The 26,943-nt window shown below is 45.7% G+C and overlaps 1 protein-coding gene across 2 annotated transcripts in view; it reads left to right on the top strand.

The window, feature by feature from the left end:
- Window positions 1-26,943, top strand: part of ADAR (adenosine deaminase RNA specific) — a 46,290-nt gene that overhangs the window by 10,990 nt on the left and 8,357 nt on the right. Inside the window, exons 1-9 of one of the 2 annotated variants that reach the window (XM_068252280.1) lie at window positions 5,604-5,764; window positions 8,450-9,633; window positions 14,745-14,928; window positions 16,638-16,774; window positions 19,594-19,729; window positions 22,830-23,044; window positions 23,174-23,327; window positions 25,373-25,544; window positions 25,627-25,720. In XM_068252280.1, coding sequence (XP_068108381.1) covers window positions 5,720-5,764; window positions 8,450-9,633; window positions 14,745-14,928; window positions 16,638-16,774; window positions 19,594-19,729; window positions 22,830-23,044; window positions 23,174-23,327; window positions 25,373-25,544; window positions 25,627-25,720 — 2,321 coding nt within the window. In that variant the 5' untranslated portion in view covers window positions 5,604-5,719. Of the gene's footprint in view, window positions 1-5,603; window positions 5,765-8,449; window positions 9,634-14,744; window positions 14,929-16,637; window positions 16,775-19,593; window positions 19,730-22,829; window positions 23,045-23,173; window positions 23,328-25,372; window positions 25,545-25,626; window positions 25,721-26,943 lie in introns of those variants that run through there. The other variant, XM_068252278.1, reaches the window with a different exon arrangement.

Here is a 26,943-nt window from a genome sequence, read left to right as displayed (position 1 = left end):
TTGGCAGGAAGTGAAGAGACCATTCTGTGGGGGACGCAGACAGCAATAAAAACATACAAATCTTTTTCATACGCTTTAAAAAAAAAAAACTAGTTTTGGTTTGCGTTCCTGATTCTATGAAAGCTGGTTGCTGTTGGCAGGCATTGCAATTTCTCTTGTGCATTTTCCTTGAGCGATTTGACCTTATCTGCTCACGACCAGATTTTTCACCGATTTTTATGATGCAAACACGTCGAACATATGAGACAGTGACCAAATCGTTAGCCACTCATGATTTGCCGTGCACATGCAAGATGATCATAGGCTGAGAGACTCAATTGGCGCAATCTCGGCCACAGGTCTAGTGTGTGTACAGCAGATCGCCAACCATTGAATGAGCAAGTTATCTTTTTCTTGCTCGTATCGCAGATAATGTTTGTTCATTGCCAGTTATCCCTCCTCCCCTCTCAATAGAACAGCACATTGTACTTGGTTATAGCTGATCAGTCTATACAGAGTAACTGTCTGTACAGTGCTTGTTCTCCGGACTATCACCCTAATGATTGTTAAATCGAACATTAAGAACTACAGTAATTGTGTGTACGTAGCTCACAGGACCACTTTTGGAAACATTTAGACTAGTTAAAATACAATTATTGTAGTTGTGCGTTTGTCCTAGAGTAAAATGCACTATAAACTACTTTTTTCTTATGTTCCTGAAGCTTATCCTGAGTACACACGATATGTTTTTCCGCTCCATTTTCCATCCGATTGTTTTTTCCGCTCGATTCTTATCTTTCGCTCGTTTTTCTTATCTTTTTCCATTCACTCGACACACAAAACGATCGGAAGGAATATCGGACATGTCGGAAATTATCTATTGAACCCATCTATGGAGCGGAAAGATTTAAGGTGTAGTTCCAGCCCTATAGTAGGCTATAGAAATCTAAAGATCTGACAGATTTTTGACATCTCACAAGGGTTCTTAGCCATTCCTATATTGTCCAAAGCACTCCCTGGGTGGCAGTGGCACACGGCAGCTACCAGAACGATGATCACAGGAGCAGACTGACCTTCCAGTACCATTGTATTTCATTATATTATATACAACTACCATTGTAGTTCACAATGTAAATCGCACGCGCTGAGTGATTCTGTAAGCGCTTTTCTATGCATTTTCAGAGCGATTCTCACTTAGAAAAGTGCTTTTCTAAGCGCTTTTGTGTAGCGATGTTTCGTTCACTTCCTGACATCAATCAGGAAGTAAACTCTTTGATCTGGAAATGAATAAATACAATGTATTTATTTGTTAGGCCACATACAGACATCAGACTATAGTCTTTGGAAAATGAAAGATCACAGACCAATCTTACCACCCTTCATGTAGTATGAGAGCCATACTCTACACAGTCTTTTCTATGGAGCTGAACTCCACATCAGAAAAAAATCATTGCAAGATGCTGCACACACAGATGCTGTACAGACACAAAAGATCAGTATCTGCAAAAGATCTATTCCTGCCAAAAATCCATTCCTGCAAATTGCAATGATAGTCTATGAGATCTGCAGATCATCATACACACATGATTTAACTGACATTCATCTGCAGATCAGATCCACCAGGATGGATTTTCAGATCTGCGGATGATTGCTTGATCTGCAGATGAATGTCAGTTAAATCATGTGTGTATGATGATCTGCAGATCTCAGACTATCATTGCAATTTGCAGGAATGGATTTTTGGCAGGAATAGATCTTTTGCAGATACTGATCTTTTGTGTCTGTACAGCATCTGTGTGTGCAGCATCTTGCAATGATTTTTTTCTGATGTGGAGTTCAGCTCCATAGAAAAGACTGTGTAGAGTATGGCTCTCATACTACATGAAGGGTGGTAAGATTGGTCTGTGATCTTTCATTTTCCAAAGACTATGGTCTGATGTCTGTATGTGGCCTAAGAGTCTGAAGCGAGAATAAATCTCGCTTCAGACCTCATAGATAGCAGGGGCATGTGTGCCCCTTCTAAACCGCCGCTAAACGGGGGTCCCTTCACCCCCAAATCCCCTCGGTGCAGCGGGGGAGCGCTTCCTGGTTGGGGCAGGGCTAACCGCCGCAGCCCTGCCCCACGCGCGTCTGTCAGCGCGTGTCTCCGCCCCTCAGTCTTCCTTCACTGAGAGGGGCGGGGGAGAGGCGGCGATGCGCCGCTGATAGACGAGACTGGAGGAAGGGCTGCAGCCGTTAGCCCTGCCTCTAGGAACGACCAAGTCTGCGACCAAGTGTTGCAATGGGGGGTTTGGGGGTGAAGGGACCCCCGTTTAGCGGCGCGATGGCGGCGGTTTAGCAGGGGGACACATGCCCCTGCTAACTATGAGCTCTGAAGCGAGATTTATTCTCGCTTCAGAGTCTCTTTAAAGCACTTAGCAAATCACTTTTCACAACGCTTTTTCAAGTGCTTAGCGATTCTGCTATATTTTCTATTGAATCGCAAACCCTCTGGAAATGGTGCAGGATCTGCGTTTGCGATTCAATAGAAAGCTCATCGCTTTCTTATGTGAGAATACTCACATAAGCGAACATTGCAAAAGCACTTTTAAGGCGATTTTTAAAATAAAATCGCCAGAGCTTAAATATAAGCAAAATCGCTCTTAATGTTAACACGCCCTAATTGTCCAGGGAGTGCTTTTAAAAAAGATAAAGAAAATGCTGAAAATCCCCCATGAGGAGATGGACTAGTTCAAAATCTCCATTAGCTGCTGTAAGTGATGGCTACATAAGAAAAAAAGCAAGAAATTAATAGTGCATTTTACTCTGAGACTGATAAGTTGTATGTTAAATTTTGCAAATATTCCAGATAGTTGCACTTTAATCTGATGGGGGGCGAATCATGTTCAGTGATGTCTGGAGCACACAGGACAGGAGCAGTTCATCAATGTATGGATTTCAACTGGCTGGTGTGGGTGCTGGTGCTTTGTTCATTCTTTACTGTAATGTTTTGCATCTTGTGTGAAGGCAACTGGTTAAGGTGCCCATACATTAAAAGATTGTGGGCGGATTCGACAGACAACTTTATCTCTAATCGAATATGATTAGAGAGATCTGCTTCTTTGTCGAAGCTGCCTGTATACTGCAGGCTGATTGCCGTCCGATTTCAGCATGAAATCTTTAAAGAATCATCTGAGCCTGCCGCTGAATATAGCACGTTGGGTGCGCAGGTGACATCACATATGGGGGACAGTGGAAACTTAGCGTTGCGAGGTCGATTCCCAAAATATTTTGTACTGAAATCTATTTGGAATCGTCCTGCCATGTATGGGCAGCCAACACATCTCTATTTGAGAACATTGGATTAGAGAGAGATCTGTCTTGGTCGAATCTGTCCATCGTCGCTACATGCGGTGGGGGCTCCACAGATTTTTAATAGATTAATCCAGGCTTTCTCAACCAGGGTTCCTTGAGGACTCTGCAGGGGTTCCTTGGCATTTTACCCCATCGTGGGGAAGTATACTAGAGCACATTATAATAGGGGGTACTGTAACAAGAAGCACTAAATTGGGGCATCAGGAGATGGTATGAGTGGCAGTGTAAAGGGGTAGTGAAATAACCAGCCTAACCTACTTTTAAAGACCATGCATCTTGAAAAATAAATGCAGGGGTTCCTTGAGATCCAAAGGTTATTTGCAGGGTTCCTCCAAGGTAGAAAGGTTGAGAAAGGCTGGATTAATCTATTAAGTATCTATTTCCTGTGTAGGACAGTGGGTCTATTTCCACTAGCGTGTTGCGTTCTGCATCCATATTTCTGCATTGTCTCCGCGAATGTTAAAGGTGCCCATACACTCGTCAGATTGGCAGCAGATAGATAAGAAATGCATCTGATGATCTATCTGATGCGTTTTTAGAAAATTTTTTACCAGGATAGAATTCCAACAGATTTCAGTTTGAAATCTATTGAAATTCAATCTGATGGCATTTTTTTGCCATCAGATTTCCATTAAGGCCAATGCAAACTGATAAGCAATCTCTTCAGATCGACCTAAATTTTCCACCCTGCAAGTTCGATGGAAATCCATCGAAATCGATCGAAATCGGCCATCGATCGGTCGATTGGCCAACCGATTTGCAATCGATCGATCAGGATCGATCGGTCGGCCAGAAAATCGGCTGAGTGTATGGGCTGCTTAACTCGAAAATCTGCAGCATGCAATTCATAATTGTTCTGCATCAGAAAAATCGCGTTTAGTGTAAACGGAGTGGAGTCAGTTTGGACGCAGAAATTTGAATCCAGAATCCACGTGAAGTTAAAACGGGCACTTAAAGAGAATCTGTAATTTAAAAAAAAAAGAACCTCTGGGGATACTTGCCTCCGGAGGGGAAACCCTCTGGATCCTAACGAGGCTTCACCCGTCCTCCGGTGTCCCAGCAATCCAGTGCTGCGACTCTACCCATCCCCTGCCCCCAAACCTTGGCGAGGTAAATATTTACCTCTCCGCGATTCTAGCAGCTTGCCGTACGGGATAAGGCACAAATAGCGGAACCTGATAGGATCTGCTCTACTGCGCACGCACGAGTGCTTTGTGCCTGGGCAGTAAAGTGGATTTAATCGGGTTCGGCTATTTCCTCCCCAAGCCGAATGAAGAGCTGCCAATGCGCCTGCGCAGGATCGCGGAGAGGAAAATAAATAGGCATCGCTTGTCAGGTTTTTCGGGGGATCCAGCGCTGGATTCCCCGAAGCTACAGGGGAGGGGGAAGCTTCATTAGGACCCTGAAGCTTCCCTCTCTCGAGGTAAGTATCCCCCAGAGGGCTTTTTTTTTTTAGTACAGGTTCTCTTTTTTTTTTAAGGTACTCGTACATCTTGCGTCTTGGCCGATCGTCCACCCAAATCGATAATCATCGAATCGGATGAAAATCGGTGCTGCCAAGTTCATGCCTGATCAATGGTGACTAATATCGGTCCGAGCATGTAGACCGGACATGCTGCAAGATGTTGGGCTGTCGTGGGCGATCGGGTGCGCGGCGGTAACGGCAAGTGATATCCGGGCGAGCGACAAACCCCCTGCCGCTGTCCCCCCCCCCCCCCCCCCTAGTGGTAAATGTGCCCACCCGGTACCCTATACTTTACCTGTCCGTCCGACCTCTGGCTCCGCGTCCCACGTAGTTGCCGGAGTAACGTGGGTGTGTGTGACAGTGGGCCTATTTCCATTGTGTATGTGTCTCTATGGATGTGTTCACACATAAATCTGTACATGTCCAGTCCTGTCTGTTTTGTATGTTTGTTTCGTATGTATGTAGATCGGAAATGTCGGAAATTATCTATCGAAACATCTAAATGGCTCAGAATCGAGCCGTGTATTCGCAGCATAACACCCTGCAGTTAAGCTGCTGACCTTGGCAGTTTCAGGATCTAGGAAACAGAAATGAGAGGGTATTTCTGCCGATTGTGTCAGCGGCTGTGCTTATTGCTTCATTCATCTGTGTGTACTGTGACTCCGCCCTCTGCCAGCTATTGGCTGCAGGACTCGGGAGGCGTCGCTTGTCAGCTTTGTGTGTGTTTCTTGGCTTAGTGTTGTGGGAGGAACTAGGCGAGAAAGGAAACTGAAACAGTGAAACCAAAGTTAAGCCCTAGTCAGGAAATAAGTACTAAATTGTGCTGGTCCCAAACCCTCGAGGCCGGCCTGCTGTCGCAGGTCTCCCCTCTGTCTGCGAGGCCCTCTGTTTTCTGCTTGCTGGGCTCTGATCTGATCCCCTATGCTGTGCCAGGCAGGATACATCCTTCCCTTCAATAGGAGCAAGGTAAGTCAGGAAGTGATTAGATGGGCTGCTGTGACCTAATAGGCCTTATAAATACCGTACTAGCCAGGGTATTTAAATCTCTTTAAATATGTAGCAAAGAAAACTTTTGTTTGTTTGTTTTTTTCAGTTATAAAGTTTGAAGGAAAGTTTTCAAGTGTCTTCCACTTTTCTGCTTGTTTTATAAACATGCTTTCTAACTAGTGGCCGTTTACATTGCACTGAGACTGGCGTCAGGCCTCGGCCATCTGCTTTGCCACTTAAAGGACAACTGTAGTGAGAGGTATATAGAGGCTGCCATATTTAGTTCTTTTTAAACAATACCAGTTGCCTGGCAGCCCTGCTTATGTATTTGGCTGCAGTGGTGTTTGCATAGCACCAGAAACAAGCATACACTGGATCTGCTGCATGCTTGTTCAGGGGCTATGACTAAAAGTATTAGAGGCAGATGATCAGCAGGGCTGCCAGGTAACTGTTTTTTTTTTTTTTTGTTTTTTTAAAGGAAATATATATGGCAGCCTCCATATCTTTTTCATTACAGTTGTCCTTTAAGAACTGTTTTATACAGATTAAATCCGTATAAATCCAAGGCAGTTTTATATAAATTGTATTGTTACCGATGGAGTTTCCCCCAGGCGAATTACTGCTTAGCTGAACTTGAAAAGAGTCTGCCAGAAAGGAATGGTTAGATTTTGCAAAGTATCTCGATAGTGTCATGGTTAAAGAGAAAGCTTAAAAAAAACAACCCGCTAGCGATCGCCGACAATTATCGGTTAACAGCCACTAATCACCCCAGTTCCTGATTCAGAAAAGGGGTATTTGAGTGGAATGTCAGACTTTACTAGGCGATCACAGAGCAGATGAATGCTTGTTATACAGCTAGGATGCATGGAGTGTGGATTTATTGGAGTGTAGATCAGGAACACCTTAGAGCAGGGCAACAGTGGCTGGGGAGGAACCATAAAGGTGGAGTTAGAGAGGTGAGCAGCAATAGCAGGAAGTGTGCTACATAAATGTGAAGGTGGAATATTTAGACGGCGGCAGTAGGGAAGCGAAGCGTGTTCGTGGAAGACACATGAAGGTTGTGTTTAGCACAGCAGCAGTGGGGAGGAAGACTTATTAAAGTGAACCTGACGCGAGAGAGATATGGAGGCTGCCATATTTATTTCCTTTTTAGCAATACCAGTTTCCTGGCTGTCCTTCTGATCTTTTATGCATCAGTAGTGTCTGAATCACACACCTGAAACAAGCATGCAGCTAATCTTGTCAGAAAAACCTGATGCTCTGCCTCATTTTTCATTAATTCTGTTATGCGATTGCAATTTTTCATTTGCATTGCATTATTACGCTAAAAATCTCTCCAGAAAGCGATTTGCGATATCCAAATCGAATCACTAGTGGAAAATACTTCTCATGATTTGTATGATTAAAAAAAACCAACCCTAGCGCTTTAAAAATCATTTGCGATTCATCTGTGTAGTGGAAAAGGGTCCTAAGGGCCGGTTCTCACTGGTGCAAATAGCGAGTGATTACCACTAGTCGCCGAAGCGCTAGCGCAATAGATACCTTATGACAGTGATCTCACTGACGCCGATCGTAGTCGTTATGCGATTAGCAGCAATCGCCAAACGTGTTACCTGCAGCACTTTTAGGCGATTCGGAAGCGATTGCGATTAGCATGTATAGAAGCGATGATCGCTCCAAGAACACTTATTTCTCCAGTGGAGAAATACGGAGTTAAATCATTTAAATAGGAACTCCAGTGAAAATAATGTAATAAAAAAGTGCTTCATTTTTACAATAATTATGTATAAATGATTTAGTCAGTCTTTGCCCATTGTAAAATCTTTTAAATCCCTGATTTACATTCTGACATTTATCACATGGTGACATTTTTATTGTTGGCTGGTGATGTAGCTGCTGCTTGCTTTTTTAGCCGTTGGAAACAGCTGTAAACCGCTATTTCCCAGAATGCAGCAAGGTTCACAGACAGGAAACTGCCAGGAGTACGTACTCAGTTTCTTGTGGGAGGGGTTTCACCACAGTATCAGTCATACAGCGCCCCCTGATGGTCTGTTTGTGAAAAGGAATAGATTTCTCATGTAAAAGGGGGTATCAGCTTCTGATTGGGATAAAGTTCAATTCTTGGTCGGAGTTTCTCTTTGTGAATGGGCCCAAATACATTCAACCATAGTCCCTGAACAATAATACGCTTATCAGAACTGACAAGATAGCTGCATGCTTGTTTCTGTTGTGATTCAGACACTACTGCAGCCAAGTAGCTCGGCAGGACTGCCAGGCAACTGGTATTGTTTAAAAGGAAAAAATATGGCAGCCTCCATATCGCTCTTACCTCTGGTTCACTCTAAGTTGGAGTTAAGCCCATTCATGGAGGGTCTCACACTTGGAATAATTAGCAAAGTCACTTTGGGGGCGTTTGTGCATTAAGTAGTGTTGCCTCTTGCTGTTTGTCGTGTACAGTCAGTCGTTTGTGTGTTTTGTCTTGACAGGGCCGCTCACCTGTTGTATGAGTGGAGGGCTTCTCATCGTTCTCTCGCCATCTCTGTGCACGTTCTGGCGATGAACGCAAGATCGTACCGAGGGCGAAATGATAGTCCAATGTGCAGAAACCGCGACTTCACCTACCCCACTAACCATGTCTCTCTCCACAATTCTTTCTTCTCACAGGATCCACGGCAAGATTTTATCCAAGCACAGAGAGACTTTCTGCAGGGTGGCTATTCAGGTTCCCCGGCACCCCAGCCTGTCTGGAACGCTTATCGCAACCCTCCAAGGCACTGCATCCCAAAGTATCCCCATCAGCCTCCGCTAACTCCTCAACCGCCTTTTCCTCGTTTTACTCCTCGCGCGGGACCTGACAGGAGCGGACATCACTTGGCGCACCATTTCGAACGTCTTTCCGTGTCGTATGACCACTTCGGCGACAACTTGATTAGAAAATTCAAAGAGCTTGGCCAGGAAGGCTTTTATACAGCAAAAGAACTAGCCAGAGTTTTAAAAGTTGAAAAGAAAATAGTCAATAGCCATCTGTACAGATTAGAAAAGAAAAACCTCTTACGCAAGGACGGCCAGCCACCAAAGTGGAGGCTTGTTTCTAGTAATCAACACCCCCAGCAACCGCCGGTCACAGATTGCCCTCCTTGCCAAGAGGCACCCAAAGAGCAGTCGGAGCCTGTCTCATCAGCTGAAGTCATGGCCGAAAACCGTGAGAAGATCTGCGACTTCTTGTTCCAGTCTCCAGAAGCTACGCCGACCGCGATCCGGAAAAACTTAGGTGCCAAGATGGCTGAGGTCAACCTGCTCCTCAGCACTTTGGAAAAAGAAGGCGAGGTCTCCCGCCAGGGCACTCCAGCCAAATGGTCTCTCACCGAGAAGAAACGAGAGAGGATGCTCCTTAAGAAGCGGGCACTGGAAATCCACCAGGAGGAGAAGGACGATGAAGACACTTCGGGGAATGTTGAGAATGGCCAGCAGGGAGGAGGTCTAGATACCAGCAGCACCATGCCTGTGGATGAAAACGCCATGGGTGAAGCCAACGATGATGGCGAGCCAGCCAAGAAGCGCATGAGGGAAGCGAAGGATGTCTCTCTTGATGACTATGAGAATGGAAAGTGGGCCCTGGATGACCTGCTTGCCTCAGCAGACAAAAACAACTGCCTCAGCTCAAGCGATGGGCTCATGATGCCGGTGCCGCAGTACAGCGAGCCCCCCAAGGTCTGCTCGAAGCTGGACAAGCTGCTGGCGTGTCAACAGAAGAATCCGGTCAGTGGACTGCTGGAGTTCACCCACTTCTCCTCGGTGCAGTGCGACTTTGTGCTTCTGGAGCAGAGCGGACCCTCGCATGACCCCAGGTAAGAATTCTGAGAAAAATTCCATCCAGATTCAAAACCAGAGGAAATTACCAGCTGTCTGTTAAAGGACATCCGAGGCGAAAATAAACAAATGAAGTAAACTATTGTATATATCTTCCTTCGCCTAAAAAATGACTTAAGATATTCCAGTTTTATTTTATGTTTAAATCTACTTTTAAAGTTGTAACTGTTGTTTTTGCTCAATGACCCGTTCGTTCAAGTATGCCAGAGCTAAAATCTGTGAACTATTGAACCTTTTTATCTCTTTCCTGCTGTCAGAAGCCATTTCTTGCTAGGAAAGTGTTTTATAATTGTACTTATCAGTGAGGGTCACACTGTAGTCACTTCCTGTCCGACTCAGGACTGAGTCAGCCACTTACATACCTGATATTTAACTCTGTCAGGCAGAGAAAGAAAAGAAGGAACACCGCCTAGTTATTAGTGTGCTAGGCACTGTACATACCCATGTCTATCTCATCATGTCACCTCGGGTATCCTTTAACTTTTTGATTTCCCAGTAAAGTGTAGTGCTCGCCTCATTGACTGTATTTGCTCCTCTCTGGCAATGGTGCCCGCCACTCATTATGAAAGGCTTAGTGTACCCGAGACGGGGGATACAAAAAGTGATACATACCTGGGGCTTCCTCCAGCCTCCTTCTGGCTGATCACTCCCTTGACGTTATCCCACGCTGCCTGAATCATCCACTATTTTGCCTGGTAATTCCTTCAGTCAGGGCATGCGCAGTCCAGCTGCTCACTTCCCCATGCGAGCCCCCCCATCGCTGTGCAGTACCAACTAGAGGAGTGACTGGGCTGAATACCGGAGGATCCAGGGGGTGCAGAAGGATGGAGCAATCCACCTGAACGGGGCTGGAAGAAGCCCCGGTATGTGTAAAGTTTTTTTTTTTGTTTTTTTTTTTTGCCCCCCCCCTTCCAATTTTCCTTTAACCTCCCTGGCGGGCAATTAAATCCGCCAGGGAGGCAGCGCAGCACTATTTAAAAAAAAATTTAAATCATGTAGCCCAGCGCTAGCTACATGATAGCCGCAGAGCAGCGCCATCCCCCTACCCTCTCCGATCGCCTCCGGCGATAAGGCCCGTCAGGAAATCCCGTTCTGAACGCGATTTCCATGAGGGCTTCCCCTGTCGCCACGGCGTCATCGACGTCGTGACGTCAGAGGGAGTCCCTATCCACCCCTCAGCGCTGCCTGGCACTGATTGGCCAGGCAGCGCACGGGGGGGGGGGGGGGGGGGGTTCTGACGTGGCGAATCGAAGGTAACACGCAGCTAGCAAAGTGGTAGCTGCGTGCATAAAAAATTATGCAAATCGGCCCAGCGAGGCCTGAGAAATCCTCCTGCGCGGCTACCGCTAAGGAGGTTAAACGACACATCCGAGGACTTAAAAAAAAATTCCAATTACCTGGGGCTTCCTCCAGCTACTGTCAGCAGTCCTGTGCCCACGCCGCAGCTCCGCTCCCCGCTGCTGGTCCGGAGTCAGTGAGCCGCACAGTGGAACGCAGGATGATGTCGACCTGGTGGATCTGCACCGGAGAGGACCGGGAGCCAATGGAGCTGCGGTGAGGCCACAGGTCGGCTGCCAGGGGCTGGAGGAAGCTCGAGGTAAGTGGGTTTCATTTTTTTTTTTTTTAAGTTCTTCACACCTTCCCTTTAAAGAGACTCTGAAGTCTCAAAAAAAAGCTTCTTTTTATTTAATAAAAGTGTTTAACCTAATGGCCCTAACTAAACCGCTGCATTCCCGCAACTCTAATCTAACTAAATCTCCCCCTCCCCCTACATGTTTACATGTATTGAAAATACATGTAAACATATACAAATAAGTGTGTTTCTTCCAGAGTAAAATGAGCCATACATTACTTTTCTCCTATGTTGCTGTCACTCACAGTAGGTAGCAGAAATCTGACACTACAGACAGATTTTGGACTAGCCCATCTTCTTATGTGGGGGGGGTCCTCAGGATTTTTTTTATTTTTAAAAGCACTTAGTGAATGGCAGTTGGTCCGCCCAACTGCCAAAGAAGTGTACGGTGAGCAGGGAGGCTGGCCAGCATTATTGTATAAATGTTTTTAAGGGAATGTCTTTATAAAGAATAAAGGCCATGCTGAGAATCCCCCATGAAGAGATGGACTAACCCAAAACCTGTCGGTAATGTCTATTTACGAATGTTGATTTCTACTACCTACTGTAAGTGACAGCAACAAAGGAGAAAAGTAATTTATGGCTCATTTTACTCTGGAGGAAATATACTTCTTATTTGCATGTGTTTTAAATTTTAAGATTTTCGTGACAGTTTCCCTTTAATGAGCTGACATGAAAGAAACACTAATAAAAACCCACCTAGGAGATACTTACCTTGGGAGGGGAAAGCCTCTAGATCAGGCATGGGCAAACTTGTCCCTCCAGCTGTTAAGGAACTACAAGTCCCACAATGCATTGCAGGAGTCTGACAGCCACAGTCATTACTCATAAAGGCAAATGCTTTGTGGGACTTGGTAGTTCCGTAACAGCTGGAGGGCCGAGTTTGCCCATGCCTGCTCTAGATGCTAATGAGGCTCTCACCGTTGGCACAATAGTGCATACAATATTTCCCTTCCCCAGCGCAGGCACAGCAGCAGCTTTCCGTTCAGGCTCAGGCAAAAATAGCTGAGCTCTATCGGGTCCGCTCTACCATAGAGCTGGTTTGGCTATATTCTCCTGAGCCTGAACGGAAAGTTGCTACTGCGCTGGTGCAGGAAGGTAAATATTTACCCTCTCGGTTTTCGGGAACTGAAAGCGCCGCAGTGAAGGAACGGAGGACGACGGGAAAAGCCTAGTTAGGATCCCGAAGCTTCCCCCTCCCGAGGTAAGTATCCCCCAGGTGAGGTTTTTTTTAATTACAGGTTTTCTTTAAAGAGAATCTGTAACTTCAAAACGTCCCCTGGGGGGTACTCACCTTGGGTGGGGGAAGCCTCCGGATCCTAATGAGGCTTCCCACGCCGTCCTCCGTCCCTCGGGGGTCTCGCTGCGGCCCTCCGTACAAGATGACGTCAATATTTACCTTCCCGGCTCCTGCCCAGGCGCTCTGACGGCTGTCAGCTCCGAAGTAGGCGGAAATACCCGATCGCCGTCGGGTCTGCTCTACTGCGCAGGCGCAAGTTTCCGGCGCCTGCGCAGTAGAGCGGACCCGACTGAGATCGGGTATTTCCATGTAGTTCCGGGCAGAAAGCAGCCACAGCGCCCCCGCTGGAGCCAGCAAAGGTAAATATTGAATTGGACAGTCGGGTCTGTCGCCGGCTGTTCGGAGGGCTGCAGCGAGACCCCCGTGGGACCGAGGACGGCGTGGGAAGCCTCATTAGGATCCCGAGGCTTCCCCCACCCGAGGTGAGTACCCCCCAGGGGATGTTTTTGATGTTACAGAGTCTCTTTAAAGAAATAATTTTGTAAAATGTCTGGTCAGGAGCCCAGGCGCTGCATTGAACATTCCTTGAACCAGACTGTCTGTGCTACAGGCTGCAATGTTCTCAGATAGATTGTCCATGCCTTCCTCCTTGTAATCGGAACAGTAAGGCTGGTGCAATCAAGGCAGCTAATGCAGCACAACGCATAGTGTGAACTAAGAGAATTTTTAACCTGGCAAGGCTTAAAGGGTACCAGAGACTAAGCACCCTCATGTATTTTACCATACATATCAATGGAAACGTGACAGTAAACACCTACCCTGCTCTCTGTTTCATTCTTCTCTGCTAAATCTGCCTATTAGCCCTGATAAGAATCCCTGACAAGCATTCAGTCTGGCTTTGCCTGGAATGATTATAGCTGAGTCAGTCTTCTGTGATGTCTTTTCAAGCCCAAGCCTGCCCCCTTGTGGCTCTGCTTTCCTGCTATTTAACCTCGAAACAACAAAGCACAGCCACAAGAGGGCAGACTTGGGCTTGAAAAGACATCACAGAAGACTGACTCAGCTATAATCATTCCAGGCAAAGCTAGACTGAATGCTCAGTCAGGGATTGTTATCAAGGCTGATAACAGGCAGATTTAGCAGAAAAGAATGAAACAGAGAGCAGGGTTAGGTGTTTACTGTCATGTTTCCATTGATATATATGGTAAAATACATGAGGGTGCTTCATCTTTGGTTCTCTTTAATTTCACACTAGAAAAGTAACATTTGAGAGATCTCTGGCTACTAAGGTATTATAGGTGATTTTTAGCTTTGTACATATGATGGGGAGGGGTTTAGGCAGCTGTCTCTCCAATAAGATTGCACCATCATCCTAACTGGAAAAACACTTGAGGCGCCAGCGTCCGGGTATTTGAAATGTTTTTATTGTAAAAATTAGATGTGTAATCCGAAAAAAAATGCATGTCTTATTAACCTTCTTGCCGGTTATCCTGAGCTGAGCTCGGGGTAACTTGCGCAGGAGGATTGCTCTGGCCCTGCTGGGCCGATTTTTGTAATTTTTTTTTTTCTACACGCAGCTAGTACTTTGCTAGCTGCTTGTAGTACGCGATTGCCGCCACTACCAGTCGATCCGCTGCCAATCAGTGCCAGGCAGCGCTGAGGGGTGGATCGGGATTCCGTCTGACGTCGATGACGTCGTTGCGATTGTCATGGCGACGGGGGTAGCCCTCAAGGAAATCCTGTTCTGAACGGGATTTCCTTATGTGGGTACGCGCCGGCGGCGATCGAGTGGTAAGGGCGGACGCGGCAGGGAGGGGGGCATCATGTAGCTAGCGCTAGGCTGGCTACATGATTTAAAAAAAATATAGATTTTAAAAAAAACTGCTGCGCCACCACTCTGGCGCAGTTAATAGAATGCCAGGGTGGTTAATGCAAATATTCTATTATATGCATTAAAAAAGGATTGTAATCTTAAGGGGCATTGGGGTTTCTGAACTTTTCCTCTGATTGGTCCATGGAGGGGAATTGTATATTTGTATGGGACACGGCTCCCCTCCTAAAGAGCAATAAGAAGCAGACTCCAGTTGGTGACAGGTTAGGACCTGCGTGGCTTTATAGAGATAAGGCAGAAGTCAGCGTTGTATCCGCAACCAATTACATTCTATTGGATATTGCGGCCTTTCACTTGACCTTTTCTTTTACTATCGCGTATCCAGGTTTAAAATTCAGGTGGTGATCGACGGCCGGAGATTCCCTGAGGCGGAGGCCAGCAGCAAGAAAACCGCCAAGAAGGAGGCCGCCTCACTTGCCCTAAGCATCCTCCTGCGAGAAGAACAAGGCGGAACGGAAGCGGAGGTGCTCGCTGAGCGTAGCAACATCCAGGAGACCCCAGAGGAAGTGGTGAGTGTTGCACATAAATCCATCCCTTCTAGAGATGGGCCTCTGGCCTTGTTCATGTGCTGCAGGGTTGCCTGATGTCCTTGATGAATGAATTTGTGGTTTCCTATTTAGAGCTTCTTCCATTTTGTTTTGCCTCTCTAGTATATAAATACAGCATATTTGTGCTGGAAAAATTGTCCAAATTTCTATATTTGTGAGCCATTGTTCCTGCTAGGTGACCTTAGCAGAGCTTCTGTTTAGGTGGGTCCTCTGTCTTACCCAGTCTTATTCTGAAGCCCCTCATCACATCGTTCATCTCTTTAGACATTTTATTTATTTCGCAAACTCTCAGGTAAACCATAGGGAGCCCAACAGTTGTTTAAAAAAACAAAACAGCGCTCTTGGTCTGCTAAGAAAAAACAAAAACTACTTTCATACCAAGTCTGTAGCCCTTTAAAGTGAACCTCCGGACTAAAGATCTACTCAGCAGAACTGAAAAGTCTTGGTGTTTAACGGTTTCACAGCATCAGAACTTTGTTTTTCTTACCAAAGCATCATTTTTAGCTGCAATTTTAGCTAAGCTCCACCCATCAAAGAAATGATGCTGTGCAGAGCATGATGGGATTTTCTATCTTGTTCACGTTGCCTAGCAGCTGGGAGAGGTGCTCAGGACACAGGACAGTTGGAACTGTGTCTCATGCTCCCTGTCACCTCCTTTCAACCAAAAAGATGGCTGCCCTCATAAAATCAAACATTAGCCTGTTCTTTTAAAACAGTGTGGGTAAGAGATTATATTGCCCATCTATTTTAATGAACATAACAAATGTAACTTAATGACAGTATGTTTGTTTAGGCTGGAGTTCCTCTTTAAAGTGACTCTGTAACAAAAATTACAACGTTTTTCTACCATCCTACAAGTTCCTAAACCTATTCTAATGTGATCTGGCTTGCTGCAGCTCTTTCTACTATAACCATCTCTGTAATAAATCAATGTATCTTTCCCCTGTCAGACTTGTCGGCCTGTGTCTGGAAGGCTGCCAAGTTCTTCAGTGTTGAACTGTTCCTCTATGCACACTCCAGTGTGTGTTTTATTTACATAAGCCAGCAGCTTCTCTGCTATCTTATCAGTGATAGAAGAGAGCTGGATAAAAATCCTCCTCTGGAGGCTGTGAAAGGAGCTGGTCTGTCACATACTAAGGAATTAACGACATAGGCAGAGCTGTCTGCAGGAAGCCTGTAATGTTCAGTGCATGAGAGAAGCTGGGGACAGAAGGTAAACACACACAAGTGATCTCTTGAGATTCAGAAGTAAGGCTGTATACAGCCTGCTTGTGTATGGATGTATTTTCTATGTGTGGACATGCTGTACATCAACCTACTTCCTGTTTTGGTGGCCATTTTGTTTGTTTATAAACAAACTTTTTAAAACAGTTTTTGACTACTTTTAATGCGGTGGGGAGCGGTGAAATTGTGACAGAGGGTAATAGGAGATGTCCCCTAATGCACTGGTATGTTTACTTTTGTGCGATTTTAACAATACAGATTCTCTTTAAAGTGAGGTAAAGAAAAAGTTTAGAGTGTTTATACAGGCTTTGGGGTCAGACCATACAGCGTAGAATGTGGGTACAGGGGTTTGCAGGTTACAGTTGCTGGATGTGTTGCATTGAGTTTCTAATGGTTACAATGACAGCTATCCCATTCTTGTGATATTTTTTCCCTCGTTTCCATAGCAACAAAAAGCAGCTCCACAGCCAACGCTGATTGGAGGGAAGAATCCCATCAGCATTCTTATGGAGCATGGCCAGAAATCGGGGAACATGTGTGAATTTCAGCTGCTGAACCAAGAGGGACCCCCCCATGACCCCAAGTAAGTTTCCCCTTTTTGTTCTGTTGGCGTGTTTTAGAGATCAGGCGGGCAGCTAACACACAATTATATTTACATTGTGCAATTGGTATAAATACACAGTGTATTATGTGTCGTAATCTGTTTTTATTTAAAAATTTATTTATTTTTATAAATCTATTTGTGCTGTTTGTGAAGCATGTCAGGCGAAGTATGCTTCGTCTGTACTGTATACCCAAGCACAAAAAAATATAAAATGATTCTCCCCATAAGAAAGGCTCTCGCCTTGCAGAGCTAGGTCCCAGTTTGATCCCAGGTAGGGAACCATCTGTATGGAGTTTGTAGGTTCTCCCCGTGTCTGCGTGGCTTTCCTCCAGGCGCTCCTGTTTCCTCCCACATCCAAAAACCTATAGATAAGTTAACTGGCTTCCGCCTAAATTTTCCCTCGACTACGATACATAAACTACACAATATAGACATGTGACTATGGTAGGGATTGGATTGTGAGGCCCTCTGAGGGACAGGTAAGTGACAAGACCATAAACTCTGTACAACCTTCGGAAGATGTTGTCACTAGATAAATACTAAATGAGAGGAGCATATTCTGGAGAGGGCAGAGGAGGAGGAAAGTGTTCTGTACTATGGAGAGGTTAGAGGAGCAGCATGTTGTGTATTATAGGGAGGGGTACTTGGAAGCAGTAGAAATTGATTACACTATAGACAGCAGCTGCTTTGTACTCTTACAGTGATCTGCAAATTTGTCTCTCCAGCTGTTAAGGAACTACAAGTCCCACAATGCATTTCAGTGTTCTCCCCAGAATTTTTTTTCAGCCGGGTGGCATGAAAAAGTAGCCGGGTGGAGAAGTACGGGCCCTTTTCACGCTACCTACAATTCCCACTACCCGTGATTGCACGGTATAGCTGCTGGTAACAGAGCACGATCACATGACAGTTGTGATTCGGAAAAAAACAATGCATGCCAGTGAGAAATGAGCACTGCCATTTATAAGTTATCGTGGTACTCATGGGGGGTAGATTTACTTAGCTGGGGCTTGTTCCAGCAATTGGGTCCCTTGCTGTAGTTGCAATCTCCTCCAGTGTGTCACTGTCGCCATGAAAGATCCCAGACTTTTGTCACGGATACGTCTGCTCCTCTCTGTCATGCTTCAGAGTCCAGGATGATTCTGGGAGGGGATTAAAAAAAATACAAATACATTTCCACTTACCTGGGGCTTCCTCCAGCCCGTGGCAGGCAGGAGGTGCCCTCGCCGCCGCTCCCGGTGGTCTCCGGTGCCCGACCTGGCCAGGCCGGCGGCCAGGTCGGGCTCTTCTGCGCTCCATTTCCTGGCACTTCTGCGTCCCACGCCGGCGCGCTGACTTCATCGGACGTCCGCCGGGCTGTACTGTGCAGGCGCAGTAGTTCTGCGCATGCGCAGTACAGCCCGGCGGACGTCAGCGCGCCGGCGTGGGGCGCAGAAGTGCCAGGAAATGGAGCGCAGAAGAGCCCGACCTGGCCGGGAGCCTGCGGAGCGGCGGCGAGGGCACCTCCTGCCTGCCACGGGCTGGAGGAAGCCCCAGGTAAGTGGAAATTTATTTTTATTTTTTTAATCCCCTCCCTGAACCTTCCCTTTAAACTACATAATCGCAGAATGCTCCAGACTACAGGAGCATGAGTGAGGGAGGTGCACAGATGAGACTTGCTTGCACAGTAGCCTGCAACCAACTGGGGCTGGGGATCTTTTGGAGGGTAGAGCAACCACAAAAAGGGACCAGATGCAGACTTCTCCCCCCCCCCCCCCCAAATAGGTATTTTTATGAGACTGTCAGTTTTATTGAACAATGAATAATTTGGCACTTTGATATTGACTCTTTGCCTGGATACACACTTCAGCCCATTAAGGTGCCACATTCCTTTAGTGACCTCTTTGAATTGCTGAGTGATTTATACTGTGCTCCATGTGCCATTTGTTTGTTTGCCGTTTCTGGAATTTAATTACCTGGGTGCCTGTTTAAGCTGAAAGTGTTAATTAGATGGTCCTCTGCAGTACGGGGCGTGCTGGAGTGACTTGTAAGTGACTAAGCTGTCCGTGTCACTTTCCCCTGCTATGCGTTCTTCAGCTCTGCGAGTCTGCCTGTGAAGCAAGGATGATCTCTCCTCCCTGGTGTGACAGCTGCTTCTGCTACTGGCTGCACAGAGTTGTGAGGGGCGGGGAACACTCGGCTGCCTCTGGTTATTACTGGTTGGAGGGAGGCAACAATGAGTAAACACGCTGACTGCTAAATGCAGAGACGGAAGGAAAGGAAGCCTTCAGCCTCCCGGGAACAGTGTGTGCGCGCATGTATACTGAAACGGCGCAATCGGGTCTATTGTGGACGGACACCTGACTCATTATACCACATGGGCGGCTGAATTTTACCCGGGCGGCCGGCCAATCTTACCTGGGCGGCGCGCCCTGCTAATATGCTCTGGGGAGAACACTGCATTTGCCTTTATGAATCATGACCCTGGCTTTCAGACTCGTGCAATGCATTATGGGGCTTGTAGTTGTTTAACAGCTGGAGAGCCAAGTTTGCAGATCACTGCTCTATTATATAGGAGCAGCAGGTACTGTAACACTACATAAATGAGGAAGGGTCGGGTGCTGTGGTTGTGGGACGCTTGTAGAGGCAGACTGTCCCACTCGAACAATTGTTTTGGGGGTGACAAACGTCAGTCTGCACAAGGCTTCTCTTCTGGGCCATGCCATTTATCCTGCATTCTGCCACCATTACACCTCAGAAATTGTTTTTATTTATTGGCCTTTTTACTGTATTTTTACTTGTTTGCATCGTTTCCGGTTTAGGTTCTCTTACTGTGTTAAAATGGGAGAGCAGATGTTTCCGTCTGTGTTTGCCAACAGCAAGAAGATGGCCAAGCAGCTGGCCGCGGAGGCTGCAGTAAAGCAGCTTATAGCAGACAACGCCCTATCTACAGACAAGGTACACTTCTGTCCCTCCTCAGCTTTTCCACTGCTTATGCTTTTTTAAAGAGAACCCGAGGTGGGATTTTATTATGCTAGTGGGGCACAGAGGCTGGTTGTGCACACTAACACCAGCCTCCGTTGCCCCATGGTGTGCCTCCAGGACCCCCCTGCTCGCCGCTATACCCCCCGCAGTGCTGGCGACACGCAGCGTGTCACCAGCACAATGTTTATCTATGCCTGTCTGTCAGCGCCGCTCCCCCGTCTCCTCAGTATCGGCGCTACCCGCCCGCGTCACTTCCCTCCAATCAGCCGGAGGGAGGGGACGCGGGCGGGTAGCGCCGATACAGAGGAGGCGGGGGAGCGGCGCTAACAGACAGGCATAGGTAAACATTGTGCTGGCGACATGCTGTGTGTCGCTAGCACTGCAGGAGGTATAGCGGCGCACAGGGGGGTCCTGGAGGCACACCATGGGGCAACGGAGGCTGGTGTTAGTGTGCACAACCAGCCTCTGCCCCACTAGCATAATAAAATACCACCTCGGGTTCTCTTTAAAGGAACCAGGGTTGAGAGGATTATGGAGGCTGCCATATTTATTTACTTTTAAACAATACCAGTTACCTACCTGGCCATCCTGCTGATCTTTCCGGTCAGTAGTGCTTGAATTACACCTTAACCAGCATGCAGCTAATCTTGTCAGAAACGACTATTCCTGAGTGTAGCTCAGGGTTACTTTTCACTGCAATTAGCGGTAACCCTAAGCTACACACTGGAGACCGCTGGTAGGGATGTGGGCAGAGGGTACAGCAGAGCTTCAAAGCAGTAGGATCAGCCATACTATGCCAGGGAAAAAAACACATATGCAGATAAATACTTGATCTACTTACATAACACATGTATTGTACTGTCCCCATTTTGATTTCAGTGAATTTTACATAGTAAATGAAGAGAATTCTGTTCCTGGTGGGAACTATGGCCCATATGCAATTATTTTTCCCACCCAAGTTATCTCCAAGGAGATCATTTTCAACTTCTCTTTAAACTAAATTTTCAGCATTTTACAAGTAAAAAAATACTCAAAAGTTGGTGAAAAAGTGACATCAAATTTATTTTGAGCATTTTCTTGCTTGCTGGTGGCTTAAAATGCATTTTATGACAACTTGTGAAAATATCACCTAGGTGAAAACTCAGGTGAAAAAGTGAATTGCATATGGGCCCATGTCTTTTGCCTACAGTTTGAGGCTAAATCCTGATGTCATTTCTGCCCTTTACTTTTTTTTTCTCCTCCTATTCACCTCAGCCTTGTTTGTAAACACAAGTGAGCAGGGGATTGTGTTTCAGATAGGCAGCTAAGCAGGGAAATAAATGGAAAAGGAGGAATATATTATAGATAAAAAGAACCCCTCAGCATGCAACTGTTTGGCACTGACTACTAAAGGGCCAGTGCTCCTTAAATATGTGATAACTCCAAATCATAACAGCAGAAAACGTTTTGAATGCAGGATTAGCATCTTTATAACTTAATACACTCAGACCAGTTGCTGTTGAAATTTGATTTCCAGCCACAGAAGCGCATCTTTTCCATGTCTGCCCGGGGCCCCATCACTATGCCGGCCAGTAAGTGGCTGCAGCCTTCTGACCACCTGACACCTAACTGCTAAATGGTAGCCTGTACAACTGTCTTCTTCACGTTTACCATTTACCTACAGACATTGGAAATATGCAATGAAAAGGTATTACTTTTTAAAGGGGTTCTGTGGATCATTAAAAAAAAAAGACACTTACCTGGGGCTTCTATCGGCTCCCTGCAGCTGTCATGTCCCGCGCCGTCCTCCTCCGATCCTCCGTTCCCCACTCCCGGTCCAATTATTCCTCTGACACAACTGCGGCTGCACGCCCGTGGCCACGCGTTCGCACGCTCCCGTTCGCGTCTCCAGGAGCTTACTACATAGTAAGCTCCCAGAGACGCGAGCGGGAGCATGCACTAGTCGTCTAGTTGGACGACTAATTGATCGGTAACGGCGGTGGGGAACGGAGGATTGTAGGACGACGGTGCTGGACACGACAGCTACAGAGGGCCGATAGAAGCCCTAGGTAAGTGTCAGTTTTTTTTTTTTGTTTGTTTTTTTTATAATGATCCACAGAACCCCTTTAAACTACATACGACAATTCGTTTGGATAACAGGATGCAGAGACTTCTTTGCTACTATTGTCAGCAAGTGAAACCACTGATCTGCTGCATGCTTGTTCAGGGCCTATGGCTAAAAGTATTAGAGGCAGAGGGTCAGCAGGACAGCCAGGCAATCTGCATTGTTTAATAGGAAATAAATATGGCAGCCTCAATACCTCTCACTTCATGTTCCTTTTGTCAGCAACAAAATCAAATTCCATTTACCCACTGCTTTCTGTTTATTTATTTTTTTAAAGATTCTTTTATTTAACATTTTTGGCAAGGTTAAACACAGACATACCACCAAATTGAGAGACAGAGGTCCAATCAGATAACAAATCGTTTACAGAGAATTGTAGCATTAAACACAATTTAAAGTGTGCATGAGAGTGGTTAAACACAACCCTAAGGATGATTATGTGCTTTCTGTTTATTATGCCGCCTTACCCTGCATTGTGAGCACTCCAATCTATTCAGAAAGGTTTCTGCTATAATAAATCTTATCTCAGTCAGCCATTGCTGACAAGAAGGAAGCTTGTCATCACCCCTCCCACATTGCTGCTCCTCACTGATTGGCTGAGGGCAGTTCAGTGAGCTGCTAAAAATCTGACCTATGCTGTGCTCACATGTGTATACAAAGCAAGCTAGCTATGACAGTGCAGTTTCTATCAGGGGAAAAAAGTAAGAAAGGAAGGTAATTGCATCAGGAGTGGCTTCAGTCAGAGGGAATTAAGACAACAAATGCCAGGAACAGAATTATCTTTGTTTACTATATGAAATTCACTGAAACCAAACATGGACAGTAGATTATATATGCTGTGTAAGTAGAACAAATTATGTTTGTTTCCTGGGATAGTATGGCTGACCCTGCTGCTGGTTTGGTGTGTAGGAAGGTGCGGCTATATGTGGCTTGAGATGATTGTTTTTTGTTTTTTCTTCTGATTTTTAGACAGAAGCACCCATGGAGGTTCCCAGTGTTGAATTCCCAGCCGTGCCTGAACTTTCTGCGGAAGATCTGAAGATGGCTCAGGCTTCTGGCATCGGCGACTTCATCAAATATCTCAATGCCAATCCTGTCAGCGGCCTGCTGGAGTATTCCCGCGCCAAGGGCTTTGCTGCGGAGTTCAAGATGGTCAGCCAGTCTGGTCCTCCCCATGACCCCAAGTAAGATGTCTCCTAGCCGCACATCGTGTTGTGATGCTTAGAAATTTCTTCTATTCAGCATTGGGACTGTAGTGTGTTCAGCAGATAAGAATGTGACATCAGAATTCATATTATTGTTTTTCTTGACAGGTTTGTATTTCAAGCCAAAGTGGGCGGCCGCTGGTTTCCTCCTGTGACGGCATCCAATAAGAAGCAGGCAAAGGCCGAAGCAGCTGATGCTGCCCTGAGGGTCCTGATTGGAGAAGCGGAAAAAGCCATCCGGGAAGGAGACTCCATGGCTGAGGTGTGTAGCTTTGTCCTGTTTGGTTATTATCTGAAGCAATTCAGCTGTTCTCCACGTTGTATTGCCTAGACCAGAGTTCCCCAACCCTGTCCTCAAGGCCCACTAACAGTACATGTTTTGCAGGAAACCACACACATTCACAGGTGGGGTAATTAGTGTCTCAGCAGAGCTGATTAACAACCTCTGTGGATTCCTACAAAACAGGCACTGTTGGTGGGCCTTGAGGACAGGGTTGGGGAACACTGGCCTAGACCACAGGTGTCCAACTTGAGGCCCACGGGCCGAATTTGGCTCTCATTGCCATTTTATGTGGCCCTCGAATGCTTCAAATGTGGATCATTGTAAGCAGCAAAAGAACAGCACACCGCCTTCCCATCTAGAGGAGCGCACTGGTTGTCAGTTTGAGCCAGGCTATAGCAACAACCCACAGGCCCTCCCCCGGCAGAATTAACATGGGGCCCCCTCCTGGGATCCAAGCCCCCCTCATGTAGCTTGTAAAACGCGCACACACCTTTCTTCCGGTATCTTCTACCCACATTGCAGAGCAGTGCAATATTTACCTGCTCAGAGATGCGTTGAGTCTCTTATGTTCTTCCCGGCAGCTGCAAGCTCTGTGCTTCCATATCTCCTGATCACATGACATGCCTAAGGAGGAATGCAGCATAGAGCGTGCGGCTGTGGGGAACATCAGAGGAGACCCGAAGCAGCACTGGAGCAGGTAAATATTAAACTGCGCTACTCGGCAGAAGTGGGCAGAGTAGCCTTCTCCTCCCCCAATGGTCACTATTGTTACATCACTTAGTTTGAGACAAATGTTAAATATTAACCGCTTCAGGACCCCATAGGCTTATACCCCTCTAGTGATCAGGCTATTTTTTTACAATTTAGTGCTCTGCAGCTTTAAAGAGGAACTCCAGTGAAAATAATGTAATAAAAACAGGTGCTTCATTTTTACAATAATTATGTATAAATGATTTAGTCAGTGTTTGCCCATTGTAAAATCTTTTAAATCCCTGATTTACATTCTGACATTTATTACATGGTGACATTTTTACTGCTGGCTGGTGATGTAGCTGCTGCATGCTTTATTGCCAGTTGTAAACAGCTGTAAACTATTTCCCACAATGCAACAAGGTTCACAGACAGGAAACTGCCAGGACCATGGTCCTCAGTTTGTTGTGGGAGGGGTTTCACCACAATATCAGCCATACAGCGCCCCCTGATAGTCTGTGAAAAGGAACAGATTTCTCATGGGAAAGGGGGTATCAGCTACTGATTGGGATAAAGTTCAATTCTTGTTCACAGTTTCTCTTTAACAGCTTGCTGCTGAGCGATACAACTTGGCACACAAACTGATTCCAACCCCCCCCCCCCCTTTTCCTGCCTACCAACATAGCTTTATTTTGGTGGGCTCTGATTGCTGGTGCAGAGGTGTTATATATTTATTATTTAGTATTTATATAGCGCCGACATATTAGGCAGTGCTGTACAGTGTGTAGTGTGTGTGTATGTATATGTATATATGGATATGTATGTGTGTGTGTGTGTGTGTGTGTGTGTGTGTATATATATATATATATATATATATATATATATATATATATATATATATATATATATATATATATATATATATATATATATATATAATGTATATATGTATATGTATATATATAATCTTGTCACTAACTGTCCCTCAAAGGAGCTCACAATCTAATGCCTACCATTGCCATATGTCTATATTATGTAGTGTAAGTACTGTAGTCTAGGGCCAATTTTTAGGGGGAGCCAAATAACTTATCCGTATGTTCCGTATATCCGTATATATAGTTTGTGCATTTAAAAAAAAAAAAAATCAGCTGGATTCTCTCATAGGCGTTCTGTGCTGCATTCTTCCACTGTTCTCTCCGGCTTCTGCGCATGCCTCCCATAACCCTGCACACAACCCTCCCCCCCCCCCCCCCATCACAATATAGTATGGAAACAACCATTCAGGTAGATTTGAAGCTACTTTTTGATGATTATGATTCTGTCCTCTACTCCAGCTCCCGATCTCTGGCAGCACCTTCCACGACCAGATCGCCATGCTCAGCCACCATAAGTTCAACAGCCTGACCGCCCGCATCCAAAACAGCCTCCTGGGCAGGAAGATCCTGGCGGCCATCATCATGAAGAAGAACAGCGAGGACCTGGGCTGCGTGGTCAGCATCGGCACTGGTGAGCTGGGCTTATTCTTACTTTTCTGCTGTGGAGTTTCCTGTGAGAAGTTGTTTCCTTCTAACGTGTCGTTGTCTCCTAGGTAACCGTTGTGTTAAGGGGGAGGAGCTGAGCCTGAGCGGAGAAACTGTAAATGACTGCCATGCGGAGATCATCGCACGAAGGGGATTTATAAGGTGAGTGGGCAGAGATCTCCAAGCTTGCCAGGAATAGGAGTTCTTGAAGTGACCTGTAACACTACGAGACTAAAGTGAAAGTAAACTGATGAGAACAATTACATTTATCCTTCTACTCCTAAAAATCACGTTTTTTATTTTTAAGTATCACATCGTTTTATTTTATAAACCATTTCACCTCAAAGGGTTTTTAAAAATAATGAAAATGTATTTCATTTTTCTATGGGAAGGTGTATAATAGGGTATTTGGATGTGGTTTTACTTATTGGCCACAAGATGGATACAGAGTTAGTGTTCTAAAAATAGAAACAGAACCAAGTGTTTGTATTTGTTTATATTGGTGTAAATACAGGGACCTAGATACTCGTGCTGGGGGAGGTGAATGGTTTCCTGACTCTAATCGGTGGCAGCCTATTAGGTGTCCCGGAGTTAGAATAAGGTCAATAGTTCATGTATTTGATCTCTCCCTGCTCTCAGAAGTTTTCTGCCAGAAAAACGTTTATGGCTGTTATTTGCTTATCAGTGATGTTTACTATATTCCTTACAAGGTATAGACAAGACAGAAGCTGTCACTTCCATGCTTAGAAATTAACTCTTTCAGGCAGCAAAATAAAACAAAACAGCCTGGTTATTTATGTTTTTTACTGTAAATACACGTTTATCTCATCAGGTTACATATGCCTCGGGTACACTAACCTGTATGTACAGTCCTCATCATGTTTGGTACTTGCTGGTTGGTTTTTGTGGAGTTTTTTTGTTTTTGATTTTCTTACTGTAAAGCAGTGCACATGTTGAATTTCATCTGAGGCAACTGATCAGGGTTGTTTCTGCCAGAATCTAGAGTATAAACAGTGGCCGCCAGATTCTCAACCAAGCTTATTGCTGCCTACCGATGCCACTCCTCATGCTCTGTGCCATTGTCCCACCTCCACTGGAACAGAACTGCACAACGTGTCTATTGAACTCTGCCCCGAACTGTCCGATCTCTGTGGGCGACAGTAATTGTGTGTGTGTGTGTGTGTGTGTGTGTGTGTGTGTGTGTGTGTGTGTGTGTGTGTGTGTGTGTGTGTGTGTGTGTGTGTGTGTGTGTGTGTGTGTGTGTGTGTGTGTGTGTGTGTGTGTGTGTACCCACCTCAGGATTATTAGTGGTCATAAAACTACTGTGTGGCTGTGAAACCACTTCTAAATGCAGGGAACAGATACAAAGTTTAATAGCTGAAGAA

The sequence above is a fragment of the Hyperolius riggenbachi genome, chromosome 9 (genome assembly GCF_040937935.1).
Source record: "Hyperolius riggenbachi isolate aHypRig1 chromosome 9, aHypRig1.pri, whole genome shotgun sequence".
NCBI classification, from domain to species: Eukaryota; Metazoa; Chordata; class Amphibia; order Anura; family Hyperoliidae; genus Hyperolius; species Hyperolius riggenbachi.
This window is presented reverse-complemented; position numbering and strand designations above follow the sequence as displayed.